At 38.6% G+C, this 22008-nt stretch overlaps 1 protein-coding gene across 1 annotated transcript in view; it reads right to left on the reverse strand.

Annotated features, from left to right (window-relative positions):
- The window catches only part of lrp1bb (low density lipoprotein receptor-related protein 1Bb), a 488452-nt gene that overhangs the window by 351178 nt on the left and 115266 nt on the right, over positions 1-22008 (reverse strand). Inside the window, exons 8-12 of the mRNA XM_063005338.1 lie at positions 20093-20315; positions 16397-16583; positions 16084-16227; positions 11834-12070; positions 7082-7262 (exon numbers count right to left, since the gene is read on the reverse strand). Coding sequence (XP_062861408.1) covers positions 7082-7262; positions 11834-12070; positions 16084-16227; positions 16397-16583; positions 20093-20315 — 972 coding nt within the window. The remainder of the gene's footprint in view (positions 1-7081; positions 7263-11833; positions 12071-16083; positions 16228-16396; positions 16584-20092; positions 20316-22008) is intronic.

Raw genomic sequence — 22008 nt, forward strand, 5'->3', positions numbered from 1 at the left:
CACTGTAAAAAAAAAAGATAATAAAGTAATAAGTCAAAATGATTTCAAGAATAAAGTTGTATAAGTTTCGATTTCGAGAATAAAGTCGAAATATTATGGCAATAGCTAAATACGATAAACTAAAGCCATATGGCATCGCTATAAATGGTTGCATTGACGGGTTTGGTCATCATGTCATGTGAATGGAAGCATACAATACAAACAACAACTAAAAAAAATTATCACGAGTTACTGGATAACCACAGTAACGCGTGTGCATTGGAGGCTGACCTCCAAGTACTTCCAGCATCTCTGAACTGACAAGCCTATGACGGCTGCACACTCTTTGGCTATAATACAGTATTTTGACTTTATTCTCATAATAATTTCGACTTTAATCTCGAAATAATTTCGACTTTATTCTCGTAATCATTTCGACTTTAATCTCGAAATAATTTCGACTTTATTCTTGAAATTGAAACGTTTTACAGTGGCTCTAATCCACCATCAAAAACTTTTCAAACTTGAAACAAACTTTAAACTCTTTAAAGTTTATCAACCTCACTTTCATGCATGTGACCACAGAGATAAAATCATACAATTTGTATGACAGAATTGTTTTTTTAAACCTGTTAGCAACTGGGTGTGGCTGACACACCAATACTTATCAGTCGAGAGGGGGTTTTCACATACCTTTGGCCATATAGCATAATAAGTTGAGCACTCCAAATGCTGTTACAGGTTTTGCAGAGAATTTGGCTCTTCCTGAGAGACTGACTGTATGTTTCATATTCATTGAGAGCACAATAAGCAAGAGTGGACCAGAGTGGCGATAACAAACAGAAAAAAAATGGAATAAGGATTGTAAATAGATTGAGTCCAAATGAGAAAAAGTGAGATAAAGATGCTGGGGAGGTTAGTGAGTCAGGTAAGTTAACTCTTATCATATTAAAGCAGGCTACTGGCAAGCTGCAAAAGTAAGAGAGAGAGAGAGAAAGAGAAAGATGTATTGCAGAGAGATATATAGGGATAGAAAAAGGGACAGACGAGTGTTATTTCAGCAGGGAAATCCCATCTAGTCGGACAGATAGAGATCACCCTGCCACCTGCTTGCCTGATAGATGGCCAGTACCTAATAATGAGGCCTCAGAACTATTCCTAAAAATAGGTCTAAGCTAACAGACTGCAGCTAGCAAAAAATATATTAGATGATAATAAAAGCTTAAATTGATTTTGGGACCTCATGGTATTTAAAAGATTCCATTACATTTTTATTTGCATTTTAAAGTGCTGTCAGACATGAATGTGATTTTAATGATGTATTACATAAAAACTAACTAACTAACTAACTACTACTACTACGACTACTACTACTAATAATAATAATAATATTAATAATAATAGTAATATAATAATAATAATAATAATAAAAATTACTACTACTACTACTAATAATAATAACTACTATTACTACTACTACTAGTAATAATAATAATAATATTAATAATAAAAATAGTAATAATAATAATAATAATAGTATTTATAAAAATAGTAATGATAATAATAATAATAATCATAAATAATAATAATAAGTAATAAAAAAATAAAATAATAAAATAATAATAATAATAAATACTACTAGTACTACTTATAATAATAAAATAATAAAAATAGTAATAATAATAAGTACCACTACTACTACTACTTATAATAATAACAATAAAAAAAATAATAATAATAATGTGATTTTAATGATGTATTTCATAAAAACTAACTAACTACTGCTACGACTACTACTAATACTACTTCTACTACTACTAATAATAATAATAACTACTACTACTACTAATATTAATAGTAGTACCAGCACAACACACACTAACAAACCACCACCGTGTCATTGTCCCTGCAGTGCTGAGAATAATCCACCATCTATCTAAAAAAGGTTTATTGTGTAGAAATTATAATATATATATATATATATATATACACACAGCCATTAATGTCTAAATAGCTGGCAACATAAGTGAGTACACCCCACAGTGAACATGTCCAAAATGTGCCCAAATGTGTCGTTGTCCCTCCCTGGTGTCATGTGTCAAGGTCCCAGGTGTAAATAGGGAGCAGGGCTGTTAAATTTGGTGTTTTGGGTACAATTCTCTCATACTGGCCACTGGATATTCAACATGGCACCTCATGGCAAAGAACTCTCTGAGGATGTGAGAAATAGAATTGTTGCTCTCCACAAAGATGGCCTGGGCTATAAGAAGATTGCTAACACCCTGAAACTGAGCTACAGCATGGTGGCCACGGTCATACAGCGGTTTTCCAGGACAGGTTCCACTCGGAACAGGCTTCGCCAGGGTCGACCAAAGAAGTTGAGTCCACGTGTTCGGCGTCATATCCAGAGGTTGGCTTTAAAAAATAGACACATGAGTGCTGCCAGCATTGCTGCAGAGGTTGAAGACGTGGGAGGTCAGCCTGTCAGTGCTCAGACCATACGCCGCACACTGCATCAACTCGGTCTGCATGGTCGTCATCCCAGAAGGAAGCTGACGCACAAGAAAGCCCGCAAACAGTTTGCTGAAGACAAGCAGTCCAAGAACATGGATTACTGGAATGCCCTGTGGTCTGACGAGACCAAGATAAACTTGTTTGGCTCAGATGGTGTCCAGCATGTGTGGCGGCGCCCTGGTGAGAAGTACCAAGACAACTGTATCTTGCCTACAGTCAAGCATGGTGGTGGTAGCATCATGGTCTTGGGCTGCATGAGTGTTGCTGGCACTGGGGAGCTGCAGTTCATTGAGGGAAACATGAATTCCAACATGTACTGTGACATTCTGAAACAGAGCATGATCCCCTCCCTTCGATAACGACCCCAAACACAACCTCCAAGATGACAACTGCCTTGCTGAAGAAGCTGAAGGTAAAGGTGATGGACTAAACCCAATTGATCACCTGTGGCGCATCCTCAAGTGGAAGGTGGAGGAGTTCAAGGTGTCTAACATCCACCAGCTCCGTGATGTCATCATGGAGGAGTGGAAGAGGATTCCAGTAGCAACCTGTGCAGCTCTGGTGAATTCCATGCCCAGGAGGGTTAAGGCAGTGCTGGATAATAATGGTGGTCACACAAAATATTGACACTTTGGGCACAATTTGGACATGTTCACTGTGGGGTGTACTCACTTATGTTGCCAGCTATTTAGACATTAATGGCTGTGTGTTGAGTTATTTTCAGAAGACAGTAAATCTACACTGCTATACAAGTTGTACACTGACTACTCTAAGTTATATCCAAGTTTTATTTTTATAGTGTTGTCCCATGAAAAGATATAATAAAATATTTGCAGAAATGTGAGGGGTGTACTCACTTTTGTGATACACTGTATATACTATATAGTGTGCAGGCAAACGTTGGTTCTCATAAGAGTCTGGATAAACGTAGAGCTTTCTGCTCACTAATATCCAGTAGCTCAGTCTCAAATAGTACTAAGTAGTCTTCTCTACTGCAGCATTTCCAATCCTAAAACTTTGTTAGTTCCTTTTTCCTTTGTTGGCTTAAAAATTCATATCAGAGGACTATGGAAATATAGAGCCTGATGGCAGTGATGCAGAGTGAAGACTTAAGAACTTACTCCTATGAGAACATGAGTTATGTTATAAACTGCTGGCAGATTATTGCATTTATGCCTTATTGTGCTTTCACTGCACTGTAAACATACCTTCTGATTACTTTCAATAATGTCAAGCACTGAGTCACATCCTATTGCTTTCCCCACCATTTATTCATTTAGTTTTCAATACCTTTATTAAACAAGCAATAATTCCATTACATACAAGAGGTAGGAATAAATTGCATCAAGTCAAGGTTTAAAAGATGCAGACAATTGTGGCTCAAGGCTAATAAACCTGTTGTGTCTATAAATAATGAAACCATTCCACGGTCACTTTCCATCTCTAAATAACTTCATAATCAACAATGCCTGGGATTACAAGATGCAATTTACCAAGTGAAAAGTGTATGCTTATCATACTGCGAACACGTACACTGTTATTAAATATCAAGCAGCGGTGTTCCATCATTTATAATAATTATAATCAGAGTGATTATGGATTAATAATAATTACTGCATATCTGAACCATACAGCACAGGCGGTCTAACACAACACGCTCTGAACACTTTATCTTCAATGCAGTGACAGTAGTAATGCTTGTTTTCTAACTCTGTACAACTGAAAGTTGCTTCCCAGGATTCATCAGTTTTCCTCACACCCAGAGAAGGTGATAATGAGATTGGCTTCACGCCATCAAGCTCAAATCTTCACTGCCTGTGCCATTTGTGATTACAGATATGCATGCACAAGCACACTTCCACTGACCCGTGTATTACCACAGTTAGTGCCGTGTTTAGACCTATAAATCTAATCCTTATTTAAATCTCAGTAACAAAACACATCACATGGGTATTTTATGTTTTGCCTACACTTTATCTTAGCTAGATGTGCATATGAATAATTCACTAAGTAGGAAATGATATTTAATTAGTACTTCCACAGTTTTATATCATGGTCAATAAAAAAATCCTTGTTTCTGATTGGCTGACAAGGGTTTATAAAATATGTATTACCACACACTGCTTCGTTCCAATTTTAATCAATACAATAGAACAAGGGCCATATCCAAAACACTCACTCACTTTTTTAACTGCTTATCCAATAAGGGTCGAGGGGGGTGCTGGAGCCTATCCCAGCTTTCCAATGGGCGCAAGGCACACAGTAACACCCTGGACCTATAGGGCAATTCAGTGTCACCAATTAACCTGACTGCATGTTTTTGGACTGTGGGTGGAAACCGGAGCACCCAAAAGAAACCCACAGTTTGCATGGAGAACATGCAAACTCCACACAGAAAGGACTCGGACCGCCCCACCTGGGGATCGCTGTGAGGCTACAGTGCTACCCACCGAGCCACCGTGCCACACATATCCAAAACAGTCAACCCAAATCTGTAACTGAAACCACTTCATCAAGAAATGATATTTACACATTGCTAAAGCATTTTTTCATTTATGTTTTACTTTTGTCACGATGTCTAGAAACCTTTAATTATTAATCCATGACTTTGTTATAATGGAGAACACATTTTTCAATATGGGAAAGATAAGTGAACACAAAACCTTTTTATATAACCAAAAGGATTACTTTGGCAAACCTTTGTCAAGCACTACAGTACAAAGTTACATTCACAAATGCCACTTATAACTTTACTGTACAATAATAAGCCTTATGTTAACCATGTTCAGCAGCAGTGTACAGTGCAAATCTTTTTTGAAAGAAATGGATGCTGTGTGGTCCAGATCAAAGATGAAAATGACCATCCAGATTATTATCTGCAACAAGTTTAAAAGCCAGGGTCTGTCATGGTATGGGGTTGGGGTCGGTGTTCTCGGCAAAGGTCATTTACACTTTTGTGATGGCAGCATTAATGCAGAAAAGTATTAAGATTTTAGAGCAAGATATCTTGCTTTCAATGTGACATCCATCCTTTGTCAACAAAACAATGCAAAACCACATGCTGCACACATTAGGCATGGCTGCAGAAAAATAGGGTACGGGTACTGGACTGGCCTGCCTGTCTACCCCAATAGAGAATGTGTGGAAAATTTTGAAACTAAGAATACAACAACGACAACTCCTTATTTTTGCACACCCTAAGACATATTTGCAGGAACAGTGGAACAAAATACCACCTGAAACACCTAATCGCTTGGTATCCTTGGTTCTATATCATCTAAGTGTCGTGAAAAGGAATAACAACATTACAAAGTGGTAAATGCTTTACTGGCCCTACTTTTTTTGGAATGAGTTGCAGGTCTGAAATGTGGGAATGGATGTTTATTAGCAAATGAAATAAAGTTAGGCAGACACAAGATGAAATATTTTGGGTTCATTTTTGTTTACAATTAAATAAAAGTCAAACTAAATGTAAGAAATACTGCAATTCAATACTGTCCCAACTTTTTCTGATTTGGGGTTGTAAATAAAAGGTTGGATTTCTCTCAATTCAGACTGTATACTTGTAGTGTCATAGTATTTGGTTCATGGTCTCTCCATGGTCTCACCCTAGCATAAAAACCAACAAGCCCAACCTTTAGACTGTTTCATTTACTATTTGTTAATGCCAGAGAAAAACAATATGTTTACCCCACACTGAATTCCTTCCTGAGAAACACGCCAACATTTTATTTTATTCATGCAAAGCTTAATGCAACCGTTATCCTTTCCACTGCATCTGAGGCAAAGCATGGGGCAAACAAATGTTTGGAAATGCATTACAATGAGGACAGAGCTTTTGTGTTTGACTTGGATTTGGATCACACACTGCCCATGCTGCTCAGGCTGAACTTTGCTCCGACTCATACCCTGACACATAGCCATTTGCATGTGGATTTGCCTAAAACCACCAAATGTTTTTTTAGCAGGAATACATTAAAAAACACATGAATAAAATAGTAAACTATGCAAAAATACACCGACCAGACATAACATTATGACCACTTACAGATGAGGTGAATAACACTGATTATCTCTTCATCACGGCACCTGTTAGTGGGTGGGATATATTAGGCAGCAAGTGAACATTTTATCCTCAAAGTTGATGTGTTAGAAGCAGGAAAAATGGACAGCGTAAGGATTTGAGCAAGTTTGACAAGGGCCAAGTTGTAATGGCTGTACGACTGGGTCAGAGCATCTCCAAAACTGCAGCTCTTGTGGGGTGTTCCCGGTCTGCAGTGGTCAGTATCTATCAAAAGTGGTCCAAAGAAGAAACAGTGGTAAACCGGCGACAGGGTCATGGGAGGCCAAGGCTCATTGATGCACGTGGGTAGCAAAGGCAGTGTTATGCTTTGGCCAATGTTCTGCTAGGAAACCTTGGGTCTGCTAGCAAAAGGGGGACCAACACAATATTATTATAATGTTATGCCTGATTGGTGTATATAAACAACAGTAATTCATGAGCAGATGCCATGAATAAAAGCAAAATGAAACCTTGCAGTTCTGTGCATTCAATACAGGACAAAAATAGCCACTGGGAATACTTCACCTGTTGAGTGGATCCACTACGATAGCTCTGGGGTGAGACATGTCTCCCTCTAAAAGAGTCTTCCTAGTGGCAGCAGCCCTCTCCAGTCTGGCCACACTGATTGTCTTTCTGTAGCCATCATTTGTCCAGTATAGGTTATTTCCAATCCAGTCTACGGAAATGCCTTCTACATTGTCTAGATCTGCAGGAAAAAGGAGAAAGTGCTTGATTAATCAGTGTATGTGTAAAAGAATACAATAATTTGTGCCAAATACTGGTATCATGGCTGAATATATATGTTTCTACAGTACAGTAAACATTATGAATGAGATGCAAGAACATGTAAAGAACAACAGCCTCACCAATACCCCTTTTCCACCGACGCAGAACGAGCACCATTCTGGTTCGCTAACTAGATTTTAAACCTGTTCAGAGTGTTTCCAACAAATAAAAGAGGTTCCAAATTGCAAACTAGCATTCACCGCTGGGACCAAAGGATATTAGGTTTTTCAGTGCGAACCGTGACGTCATCTGTAGGCGTGTCAAGTTGTAGAGGTTTGGGTGCTTCTACATGAGAAGCTGCAAAACTGCTTTTGCGCTGCTGTGCCATTGTTTCCTATGGATCTTTTAAAGTTGACCTGATTGAATTTTGAGCCAGTTTGTCCCTGAACATTTCAAAGCACCCCCCGTGAGATGAACTGTTTGATATGATGAGGTAGAAGAACAGTACGAAAAACGCTTAATGTGAAAAATAAAGCTTAACAATGCTTGTTGTACTAAAAAAACGGCCAAGGAATTTTGGCAGTACAGAGCACTAATAACTAGGGCTGTCGCACAAATACATTTTTAATCGTGATTAATTGCGATTAAAGAACCAAATTAATCGCAATTAATCGACAGCAAAAATTAATAAACAGTTATGCACATTTTTTTTAAAAAATTTTTTAATGCATTTTCCCCCCTTTTTCTCCCCCTTTAGCGTGTCCAGCAAGTTGCATGCATCCTATCACCGACACATTGACGAGTGTTGTGCCACCTAGCGTTGTGTATGGAGAGACAGCACTCTTTCCTCATCTCTGTGCAGGCGCCTCTAATCAGCCAGCAAAGGTCGTAATTGCACCATTCTGACAGAGGGAGACCCATATCCGTCTTAGTCCCGCCCACCTGAACAACCGGCCAATCGTTGTTCATGTGGCCGCTCAGCCTTCAGCCGGCAAGGCAGAGCTGAGATTTGATACGATGTATTCAAGATCCCAGTCAGTTGAAGCATGTGTTTTTACCGCTGCGCCACCTGTTTACCAATAAAAAATTTTTATACAATTATGATAAAATTATTACATCTAAATTATCTTTAGAAGGAGTCTATAGAGTTGTTAATAGTTACCCATCTTTAAGCCAATTATTTAAAATGACAAGTCTGTTCACATTGTCTGGCAAAAGTGAGGATCTTTTTCTGTTCATGACCCTGCCACTGAAAACAGGCGCTCAGGGTACTACAATCAACCATTTTACAACATGTATAACATCATGTATACCCACATTGTTAACTATGTTAATACAAAATGGAAAAAGACCAATGTTATCGCTATACAGTATAAACACAATGTTGCTGTGTTAAAGCAGCACAAATTACCACATAGACACATATTTAAAGTGGCACAAACATAGCCCAATACAAATAGTTTGATTAAAAATTTTAATCTTGATTTTTTAAATCGTGATTAAAATTTTAGCACGTTAATCATGTTACTTAAAGCAATTACCGACAGCTCTACTAAGAACCAATAATAACTGAGAGAAATTTAGTGTTCCTATGTTGACTTTTAGTACATTAAGCATTTTTTTTTTTTTTTTTATTATTTTTTTTTTACATTAAGCTTTTTCGACTCTTCCGAGAAGCTGATTCTCAGCACCCCGAGCTGCATAATACAAGTTTAAAAGTAAAACCTTCACACAGTAAAGTAAATACAGCTGAACATAGATATATGTGGAAGCTATTAAAGTGGATTCGATGGTTATTTCACACAAATGGATGTTCGACTCGTGGAACACTTCAGTAATGTTTTACCGCAGAGCTCAGGCCAGTTGCTGATCAAAGCAGCTATTTGTGCCGAGTGTCACGGTGAGTGAAGCGCAAAACACTTCTCATGCTTTTTGCTCACGCTCCGCCATCATGTAACGTCTACTATTGATGACACATGCTCGGCTCCCAAAAACTGGTGGAAACGCAGGTTGGTTCTCTAAAAACAACAAGGTTCGAGGAAAGCCCAAACAGAACAGGTTCAAGAACCAGAGTTCTTTTGGTGGAAAAGCACAACAAGAGTATCGGAACCGGATCAGTATTAGGTATCAGTATCAAAAATAAATAATTCAGTGGTTAGTCTGACAAAACCAGATGTGATCTTATAATAAAAATACACATCTGGGATTTTTATTCATTGGTAGGAAATTGCTACTAAAGCACAGGCTAAGCCCACAGGATTTTCCTCTAAAACCCAGTCGCATTTCTTGCAGTCTGTGCATTTTTATATAAATTTAGTCAATGAAACAAGCAGAACAATGTACTGGATTATAGAAAGCAAACCGAGTCTGTAACATTGTTGTTTTATGAACATACCTACTGTTTACTGTTTACTTTGTTCTCTTAATTGTGTGTTTAAAGCACTGGTGTGGTTTTCTAATCCTTTTATAGTAGCCTAAAGCACAGTGTTTATCTGCAATGTGAATTGTGTGGGTATTTAATTGGCTTTTACAGTCACCAATATTTACTTTGACTAACCATGATTTCTGTAAATAAATGCTAGTTTATAAATGACGCCTATACTACACAGATCAAACATAACATTATGACCACCTTCTTAATATTGTGTTGGTCCCCCTTTTGCTGCCAAAACAGCCCTGCAACTGTGATGCACTGTGTATTCTGCCACCTTTCGATCAGAACCAGCATTAACTTCTTCAGCAATATGAGCTACAGTAGCTCGTCCATTGGATCAGACCACATGGGCCAGCCTTCGCTCCCCATGTGCATCAATGAGCCTTGGCTGCCCCTGTCACCAGTTTACCACTGTTCCTTCCTTGGACCACTTTTAATAGATACTGACCACTGCAGACCGGGAACACCCCACAAGAGCTGCAGTTTTGGAGATGCTCTGACCAAGTCGTCTAGCCATCACGATTTGACCCTTGTCAAACTCGCTCAAATCCTTACGCTTGCCCATTTTTCCTGTATCTAACACATCAACTTTGAGGATAAAATGTTCACTTGCTGCCTATATCCCACCCACTACCAGGTGCCATGACGAAGAGATAATCAGTGTTATTTACTTCACCTGTCAGTGGTCATAATGTTATGCCTGGTCAGTGATTTAATTGAGACAAGAAAATAAAAGTATTTGAAATTATTAAAAACAGCTTTTTTGGACCCTCTCACTGGTTATGATATTATGGGTAAAAAGGAACACCATATTTAAATGAAAAATTGTAAGGAATTTTACATGTACATGTAAAAACAATACTGAATGACTATGACCTTTAATCCCTCAGACGGCACTCTATTAAACATAATGAACATCAATAATGACTATTACCACATAGTCTCAGGGGACATTTAAAAACCCTTGTCTGTAAATTCAGATCATAGCTGCATTTACAAGTGCACTTTAAGACTCTATGTACTATGCGCAGTGGACACCATATATCAAAACATCCAAAAACACACATTCCGACATTGTGTTTTCTGGACCGAAAAGAAAAAAGAACCTTCTGTATAGTTATCAACTCAAAATTTAAAATCAGCTTGTCATGTTTTAGGAGTGTTAGCATCTAGGTTAAGTAGTTTGGGTTTGTACATGATAATCTGGTTCCTTTTTTTGTTTTGTGTATGCATCCCCCCCTCCGCGTATCTAATTATCCGATTGCATTATGCTTCCTCTTTACTGATGTTGATCACCCTGGTTGAGGAGAGCTGAGACTGACACACGTGTCGGAGCCGACTGCATCTTTTTACCTACATGAGGCGAGTTCATATGCGGATCAGCTTTGTGTACGGAGAAACACTCCCTGGCGCCATCAATCAGCCAGCCAAGGTTGTAATTGCATCAGCTATGAGGAATACCTGTCCAGCTCCCTGTATGAACAACAGCCAATCATTGTTCATGTAGGCGTCCAACCTGCCGGATAGCAGAGCTGAGATATTACTACTACTAGTATTATTATTATTATTATTGATTATTATTACTATTATTATTATTATTATTATTATTGTTATTATTATTACTATTATTATTACTATTATTATTATTATTATTATTATTACTATTATTACTATTATTACTATTATTATTATTATTATTATTATTATTATTGTTATTATTATACAGTCATTCTTCACAAGGCTTTAGAATTTGGAACTGTTGGGTCTTAAGCTAGCACATGTACCCTTCAACAAACCTCAAATTGGACACACTGTCTTTTTACCAACCAAAGGCAGATTCTTACAGAAAATGCACCTCAATTAAACAGTAGAAGTGCCCTTGCAGTGCAGTTGAAGGTGGTAATTTCCAATTGGGCAATTCCTTCCTTTGTGACACTGTGTTACCAGTGAGACTCCAACTACAGTATCTGTGGTGGTAAGCTAGGGTATCAGACTGCTGAACCACCCAAGCACCAGTTATTCCCCTCTAAGACAACCTACCTGACATGGTTCTGAGATCACATCTGAGCCAATGGTACCAATAAAATACAAATTTTATTTACAAAACGTCTAATTACCATCTTTAAGAATAGTTTCTCGGCTGCTCCCATCAGTCTTTTGGCGCCCTATTAGAAAACTTGTGGTGTCAGCGAAGTAAATGTATCCACTTTCAGCATGGTAGTCCAATGCCCGTGGATTCACCAGGTCCTCCACTGGAACCATGTGTTCACTGCTGGACTTGGCATTTATATCCAAGCTACGGATTATTCCAGGTCTACCCTTTCCATAGAAAATGAAGAGATCATTCTTGGGCTCTGTAAAGAAAAAAAAATAGCAGTGTTGGGTCAATGAACAGTTATTTAGCATTTCACAAGCTCCTAAAACGCTGCATGCATTAACAATTCAGAGAGCTCAGGCATCATGGGAGACTTTAAAGGTGACCTCCTATGCTTCTTCGTGACTACGTACATACGTTATGGAATAATCTCCAAAGGCACATTTTGGCAGGAAGCCTGGCAGGTCAGAGAAATGAATAGAGCAATCAAGAGCACTTAGTACTCCCAGATGTGATTTGTCTTGATTGAGCAGATTAATTCATTTGTCAGTCTACAGTAATGTTATTCTTGTTAAGTGAGACTCTGCTTAAACAATAAATCCACTGTTGTCAGATTAACACTTGGAAGCAAGAAAAGTGATCAATGGCTCCACCAAACTAATAAATTAGCCTTGTGTTGCTGTGGGAATCATTGAAGGGGTGTACAGTCTGAGTGTATGATTGCAGGTCTAAATTCTGCCTCAGGAGAGGGGCGGGTGTAAGTAAAAGGATTGGGATTTAATGCAGGTGTGTTTACAGAGCAGACGAAACTCCTTATTTTACTGCTAGCCTCTTTTCCTTAGAGACTCGGCTGGTGTGGGTGAGACCACACACCTATCACTTCAATTTATCAACCTGAAAAGCGAGACCCTAAAGACAATTAAACCGTTTTGGGACAGGCAGACAAATACACAAGGCAATTTTGTATCTCCAAATAACCTCACTTGCATGTTTCTGAACTTGTGGGAGGAAACCGGAGCACCCAGAGGTAACCCACACAGACATGGGGAGAAAATGAACCCGAACCACTCCTTCTGGGAATAGAACCCAGGACCTTCTTTCTGTGAGGCAACAGTGCTGCCATTTGTGCCGCCTTTATTATTATCATTAATAATAATTTTATTAATTTATTGTATTTTAATAATTGAAAAACAACAAGAACATTTTTCGCAGGTGTAAATATGGCTCCAAGAGAGGGGTGGGTGTCTGGGTGTGTCAAAAAGTAAAGCCACTCTACAGTTATTTCAGCTTTACTTTTTGATACACACAAACAACCAGAGTGGCTTATAGTGGCTTAAAGGTGGATATATGCTATTGAAGTATAATAATTAACAAAAACAAAAGTTGGCATTCAACAAAAATAATAATAAAAATTATAATTAATAACAACAACAACAAACAACAATAATAATAATAATTCTTATTATAATTATTTTTATTATTTTATTAATATTGTTATTATATTTATTGTTATTTAATTATTATTATTATTAATATTTTATTAATATTATATTATTATTTTTATTTAATTATTATTATTATTTAATTATTATTGTTATTATTTTATTATTATTGCTATTTTTTTATTGTTATTTAATTATTTGTATTATTATTCTATATATCATCATCATCATCATCATCATCATTAGTGTATCTAAGTAGTTCGGCTGTGGAGGTTCTTTCAACACAAGACTCGACCAGTGTGGGTGAGACCACACACACCTGTCACTTCCATTTATTATTCCAAGAGGGAGAACTCTGTTACCTTGAAGACAATTAAGCTGCTTTGAGACCTAGATATCACACTGAGCATAAGATTATTCAGCACTAAGTCTAAAAGGAAGTGGGGTAGGGTAAAATAAATAAACACGATTAAACATAACATTATGACCACCTCCTTGTTTCTACACTCACTGTCCATTTTATCAGCTCCACTTACCATATAGAAGCACTTTGTAGTTCTACAATTACTGACTGTAGTTCATCTGTTTCTCTGCATACTTTTTTAGCCTGCTTTCAAACACCTCACTGTCACTGCTGGACTTAAAATAGCCCACCAACCAAAATATATCCAGCCAACAGCGCCCTGTGACCACTGATGATGGTCTAGATGACCATTTCAAACAGCAGCAATAGATGAGCGATCGTGCCTGACTTTACATCTACAAGGTGGACCAACTAGGTAGGAGTGTCTAATAGAGTGGACAGTGAGTGGACACGGTATTTAAAAACTCCAGCAGCGCTGCTGTGTCTGATCCACTCATACCAGCACAACACACACTAACACACCACCACCATGTCATTGTCACTGCAGTGCTGAGAATGATCCACCACCCAAATAATACCTACTCTGTAGTGGTCTTGTGGGGATGCTGACCATTGATAAACAGGGTGAAAGATGTATGTACTACAAAGTGCTTCTATATGGTAAGTGGAGCTGATAAAATGGACAGTGAGTGTAGAAACAAGGAGGTGGTTTTAATGTTATGGCTGATCAGTGTATGTAAAGAATAATAAAAAAAAAAATCTGACCACAAATATACATCAAAATGTCACACAATGCAGTACTGTCTTTATTACTGGTGGTGCATCACCACAGCTCCCTGACAGCATTATTAATAATTGACCTCAAATTTTCACTGACAAAGAGAGAAAATGTCAATTGATCACCTGGGGCTACACACGCAGGCCAATGTTAAAATGACATTATCCGCACATAATGAATCATGAAAATAGCCAATCAATAGCTTGAACGCAGATCATCATTCTAAAGCAAAGCTATCTTAAGTGTTCATCTTTATCTCTGTCAACTGAAATAAGTGGGAAAGATACACGAACATACGAGCAACTCAATCTCTCAACTTTTGTAGTTGGGTAAAAATGACCTGACACACACATGTAGCTCATATATAGAGAAACATATCCGATTACAAATATCAGTGTTGTGAACACAGTCACTGACATCCTGCCTGGAAATTAAATGCTTTCTTTTACAATTACATAAAATCAAAACACATACAGTCTGATAAGTTTAACTAGAAATGCTTTGCACAAACTGAAATCAAAAAAAGTTGGGACAGCATGGAAAAACACAGAGTTTCTTACATTTACTTTGACTTTTATTTCATTGCAGACAGAATGAACCTGAGATAGTCCAGTACCTGTACTCTCTTCTTCCGCAGCCATGCCTTTGTAATGTGTGCAGCAAGTGGTTATGCATTGTCTTGCTGAAAAACGCATGGACATCTCTGGAAAAGATGACGTCTTGAAGGCAGCATACGTTGCTCTAAGATCTCAATGTACTTTTCTGCATTAATGCTGCCATTACAGAAGTGTAAATGACCCCATACCATGACAGACCCTGGCCTTTGGACTGTCTGGATGGTCCTTTTCGTCTTTGGTCCGGAGCAGATAGAGTCCATATTTATTTTTCAAAAAACACCTGGAATGCTGATTCATCTGACCACAATACACGGTTCCACTGTGTGATGGTCCATCCTTGATGCCATCGAGCCCAGAGAAGTCGACGCCGCTTCTGGACATGGTTAACATGAGGCTTCTTTTTAGCACAGTAAAGTGTCATTTGTGCATGTAACTCTGTATTGTAGTGCTTGACAAAGGTTTGCCAAAGTAATCCCTCACCCATGTGGTTATATCAGCTATTGTTGAGTGGTGGTTCTTGATGCAGCGCCGTCTGAGGGATCGAAGATCACGTGCGTTCAGCTCAAGCTTGCACCCTTGGCCTTTACGCACTGAAATTCCTCACGATTCCTTGAATCGTTTAATGATATTATACACTGTAGAGGGAGAAATATGCAAATCCCTTCTAATCTATCTTTGAGGTACACTGTTTTTAAACATTTCAATCATTTTCTCACACATTTGTTGACAAACTGGAGATCCTCTGATCATCTTTGCTCATCAAAGACTCAGCCCTTCCTGGATGCTGCTTTTGTACTGAACCATGATTACAATCATCTGTTTGAAATCACATCATTATTTAGTTTAGTTTTGGAATGTGTTGCAGGCCTTAAATGCAGGAATGGAGGTATATTAACAAATGAAATGAAGTTGAGACAATAAAATGAAATATCTTGGGTTCAGACTGTCTGCAATCGAATGTAAGGAACACTGCATTTTTATTTTATTTGCATATTCCATACTGTCCCAACTTTTTCTGATTTGGGGTTGTAGGAAAGGAGAAAAATTTAAAGTGCACTAAAGCAGACTAACTTTTGCAGGACTGGCCATCACTTCCCAGAATGAAGCCTGTTCGGCAGCGACAGCTTCTCGATTTGTAACTCCCACTGAGCAGGCAGAGGTGCGAGCATCCTCCTGCTTTTCCATACGAGTTCACCTCACATGCATGCCCCCGGACTGAAAAAAAGACACAATATTTATCAACCAAAACATGCTGGTATTATGTAAACACCAGCACAGAACATTTTCTGTGTCAGGGTCAACATTTGCATTAAAAATTATATAGGCGAGTATTTGGCTGGCCAAATAATCATTCAGGTCACACAGAGACTAGCAAGCACTTTACCTTTTGGTTGACTGAGTTTGTGGTAAACACGTATTGCTTTGGAGTTTCCCATGCTGGTTAGCATTTCTGGCTCTGTGACATTAAAGCGATTAATCCGTATTACATCCACCACAGAGTCAGCAAGGGATTCGGAGCGAATGGCATACAAGTAGTCCTCAAAGACAGCTAATCCATGCAGGTAAGCCACCTAAAACAAAAGGCATTTATCACCTCAAGGTAATAAAACAAAAGGTAAAAGACACAATGCCAACTCAAACCAGATTTCTGTAGAAAACATGAACATTTTATAAGTGGAAATATAATAATAAACCAACATACAGTAAAATCAAAAGCTACAAATAAAAGACTGAAAATCCTGCCACTACATATTCCAAAGCTGTACTACTGTACTGCTGCACACATTACAAGCACATAATGTACTAATATTTGTAGAACATTCTGGATATAATTTTGACCCTGATTATCATGTAAGGATTATAACCAAGAGATATTTTTAAACTCTATTCTATCTGTAAAGAAAGTAGTGGTTATAAAACGTCTTAGCTCAAAAACAAGCCCTGAACAAAGTAAAACAGCCAACCATCATATTTGTGTGGATACAAATCACAGTATGTCCAATTGTACAAAACTATAATAATAATAAAAACCATAACCACAGCCTTGGTTTCTGTTTAGTCACAGTCTAAATAAGAAACAGCTACACCCTCAGGTAACACTTGTATGACATTTCATTATTAACTCCTCTCCTTTGTGTCAATTTGTCTGGATTTTCTAAATCTTAACACAATGTTTTGTATAGCAGGTGGTGAAAAATCCTAATCTTATGTTAAAAATGCTCTTTTTTAAAGTTAACTGTTTGTTATCTATGCGATAATCTCCATACATACACTATATTGCCAAAAGTATTCACTCACCCATCCAAATCGTTGAATTCAGGTGTTCCAATCACTTCCATGGCCACAGGTGTATAAAACCAAGCACCTAGGCATGCAGACTGCTTCTACAAACATTTGTAAAAGAATGGGTCGCTCTCAGGAGCTCAGTGAATTCCAGTGTGGTACCGTGATAGGATGCCACCTGTGCAACAAGTCCAGTCGTGAAATTTCCTCACTACTAAATATTCCACAGTCGACTGTCAGTGGTATTATAACAAAGTGGAAGCGATTGGGAACGACAGCAACTCAGCCACGAAGTGGTAGACCACGTAAAATGACAGAGCGGGTCAGCGGATGCTGAGGCGCATAGTGCGCAGAGGTCGCCAACTTTCTGGAGAGTCAATCACTACAGACCTCCAAACTTCATGTGGACTTCAGATTAGCTCAAGAACAGTGTGTAAAGAGCTTCATGAATGGGTTTCCATGGCTGAGCTGCTGCATACAAGCCTTATATTATCAAAGCTTTTCACCATGCTGCCACTGGACTCTAGAGCAGTGGAGACATGTTCTCTGGAGTGACAAATCAATCCGATGGACGAGTCTGGGTTTGGCGGTTGCCAGGAGAACGGTACTTGTCTGACTGCATTGTGCCAAGTGTAAAGTTTGGTGGAGGGGGGATTATGGTGTGGGGTTGTTGTTCAGGAATTGGGCTCGGCCCCTTAGTTCCAGTGAAAGGAACTCTTAATGCTTCAGCATACCCAGAGATTTTGGACAATTTCATGCTCCCAACTTTGTGGGAACAATTTGGGGATGGCCCCTTCCTGTTCCAACATGACTGCGCACCAGTGCACAAAGCAAGTCCTGACCTCAACCCAATAGAACACCTTTGGGATTAATTAGAGCGGAGACTGCGAGCCAGGCCTTCTCATCCAACATCAGTGTCTGACCTCACAAATGCGCTTCTGGAAGAATTTTCAAAAATTCCCATAAACACACTCCTAAACCGTGTGGAAAGTCTTCCCAGAAGAGGTGAAGCTGTTATAGCAGCAAAGGGTGGGCCGACATTATAATAAACCCTATGGATTAAGAATGGGATGTCACTCAAGTTCATATGCGTGTGAAGGCAGAAGAGCAAATACTTTTGGCAATATAGTGTATATAAATCCATGATTTGGATTTGTTTATGTAATCTTTCGTTCAATACATTTGCATGCATAACTATTTTAATACACTGATGGAAACCCAAAAAGCATCCTATTCACTGGTCGTTAACTGTAAATGTATAAAATAAGTGTTCAGTCTCTAAATTGCACCACTTCATGTATGCAGAAAAGGTTCAGCTGCAGTAAAAAAATAAATTAATAAATTACAAAAGTAATAAGAAGAAGATAGCTGAAAAGAAAGAAAAAAACACTGTAGTACAAGTAAAAACTATCCATTAATAAATCTACTACAAGTACTAAAAGTACAAATTGCTTAAAAACGTATGTAAAAGTAAGGTGTGCTTTTTTCTTTTTTTTTTAGTATCAATTCTCTATGTCTGGCACAGACAGAGAAACCCCTAATAAAAGGCCTAATAAAATATGATATATTTTATATAAAGTAATTTGATAAAATATAATAACCGTTATGATGTTCTTACTTCATTTCATTCTTCAAATTTACCCACTTTGGTTTATTTTAGGAAATACCCTGCAGAGGGAACCAATCCGTATCAGGATGTTGGCCATTGCTCTTTGTAATGTTAAATCAATGAATAATTGTTATGCCTTCAAACTACAGTGACAGTAAGGTGTAACGAATCGGGACGAGACAAGAGACGAGGGGGCGAACACACACGCAGAGATGTTTAACAAAAAGAGTTTAATGATAACAAAAGAACATGTGCTAGGAAGCAAACATATGCCAAAGGCAAAGCTAACCAAAATAGGCCCCACTGGTGAGTAGGCAACACAGGACGAGACAGTATAGAAACTTGCTTGCTGATTAAGGTTTAGGCACTAAACACTAAACCTAAAACACTGCATGATACAAAGTGCATAGTGATTAATATTATTTCTTTGTTTTACTAAGCCAGCATGTTAGTTTTTAGTAATTAAAAAAATACATGTAAGAGTACGGTCTATGTCAGAGAGGTAGGTGGAAAGGTAAGCTGATATGGTGTAATGAAGCAGTGAAATTGCCTCTAAACAACAATGAAATCACAAGGGCAAACACAATTCTAGAGAAAGCTGAAAAATGCCATATTTTATAGAGAAAATAAACCATTATAAACACCTCTCTTAATGCATCGCCTCCTCCTCTCTTACATAATCAGAGACCAATTAGGTTTCTTCTTTTGAATGATAATAATCCCCAATTATTGGTCTCATAAGTGCACTTCAAATGAAATTTTTCATTAGTAAATGCATTTCCTACAATTTTGCATCTAATTTGTATATTCATTTAGGCAAATTAATCCCTAAATGTGCCTATGAAATTAACACCTAAGAGAAAACAGATACAGTAGCTGCTGGGGATGCCAGCTTTAGCTATTTTTAATTCTAAAATTAATGCACAAGTAATAACTGTTAGAGCTGCCCTCGGCCCTGTCTTTGGAAAAATAGGGCCCATTAAAAAACACCAATATGGCATCAACATAAAGCAAGTTCAATAACATCTGCAAATACAATAACCATAAAAGCAGTCCAGTAGATTAAAGTTAATTTCACTGTCAAGTTATCTACAGCTTTTAAGCCTCCTACACAGTACAGAAATTGCACTCAGACAAATTAACAGCATAAAAATGCCATTCCAACTACGCAGGATTTTTGGCACTTACTTGACTCCCTTGAAAGATGCTGTGTCTGTTTTTGCCATTGTAATCCACAACCTCGATGTAATCCAGATATGCATCTGACCAGTATACCAGCTTCTTTACCAGGTCCAGTGCCACTGCGGTTGGCTGCTCAATCCTATGTTCCACAAGCCAAGTTCTGTTTGTGCCGTCCATGTGGCAGCGCTCCAGTTTGCCCACATTTCCATAGTCCGTGAAAAAGAGCATCCTAAAACAGAGTAGAACAGGCACATTTACTCAGGGGAATGCAGACTAAACAGTATGATGGACATTCTAAAAAAAGTAAGCTGAGCGGCAGCGGCTACTGTTAGATAGTAGTTTGCTTAACCCTTTGATGCATAAGCTAAGCAAACCCCTTCTAATGCACAACATGGGTCGAAAATAACCAATATTTGTTTCCTATGTTATTTCATGTACAGGGCAGTGATAGCTCATAGCTCAGTGGTTAAGGTACTGGACTAGTAAACAGAAGGTTGCCGGTTCAAGACCTGCCACCACCAAGTTGCCACTGTTGGGTCCCTGAGCAAGGCCCTTAACCCTCAGTTGCTCATTGTGTAAGTCGCTTTGGATAAAAGCATCTGCTAAATGCTGTAAATGTAAATAAATGTATTGCTGAGTATCTCTTTGGTATATATTTTGAAATCTCAAACTCACCCACCCATCAAACTCACCTACCAAACAACCCAAACTCAGAACCACTTAACTCAACAAACTCACCCACCAAACAAAAAAACCCAAACCAATTAACTCACCAAACTCACCCACCAAACACTCACTCACCAACCAAACAAACTCACCCACCAACCAAACTCACCCACCCACCAAACAAACTCAACCACCCACCCACAAAACAAACTCAACCACCAAACAAACTCACTCACTAAACAAACTCATCCAACCACCAAACTCACCCACCAAACAAGACCTACAACTACATAACTCACCAAACTCATCCACCCACCAAACAAACTTACCCACCAAACAAACTTACCCACCAAACAAACTTACCCACCAAACAAACTCACCTACCAAACAACCCAAACCCCAAACCACTTAACTCACCAGACTCACCCACCAAACTCTTACTCACCAACCACACAAACTCATCCACCAACCAAACTCACCCACCCACAAAACAAACTCAACCACCAAACAAACACTCACCCACCCACCAAACAAACTCACTCACTAAACAAACTCATCCAACCACCAAACTCACCCACCAAACAACCCAAACTCAAAACCACTTAACTCAACATACTCACCCACCAAACAACCCAAACTCAAAACCACTTAACTCAACAAACACTCTCCCACCAAAAAAAACTTAACTCACCAAACCCACCACACACTCACTCACCAACCAAACTCACCCAACCATCAAACAAACTCAACCACCCACCCACAAAACAAACTTACCCACCAAACAAACTCACCTACCAAACAACCCAAACTCAAAACCACACACTCATCCACCAACCAAACTCACCCACCCACCAAACAAACTCAACCACCCACCCACAAAACAAACTCAACCACCAAACACTCACCCACCCACCAAACAAACTCACCCACCCACCAAACAAACTCACCCACCAAACAAACAAACTCACTCACTAAACAAACTCATCCACCCACCAAACAACCCACACTCAAAACCACTTAACTCAACAAACTCACTCTCCCACCAAAAAAAAACTTAACTCACCAAACTCACCCACCACACACTCACTCACCAACTAAACTCACCTACCTACCAAACAAACTCATCCACCAACCAAACTCACCCACCCACCAAACAAACTCAAGCACCAAACAAACAAATTCACCCATCCACCAAACAAACTCACTCACCCACCAAACAAACTCACCCACCCACCAAACAAACTCACCCACCCACC

The sequence above is a fragment of the Trichomycterus rosablanca genome, chromosome 12 (assembly GCF_030014385.1).
Source record: "Trichomycterus rosablanca isolate fTriRos1 chromosome 12, fTriRos1.hap1, whole genome shotgun sequence".
NCBI lineage: Eukaryota > Metazoa > Chordata > Actinopteri > Siluriformes > Trichomycteridae > Trichomycterus > Trichomycterus rosablanca.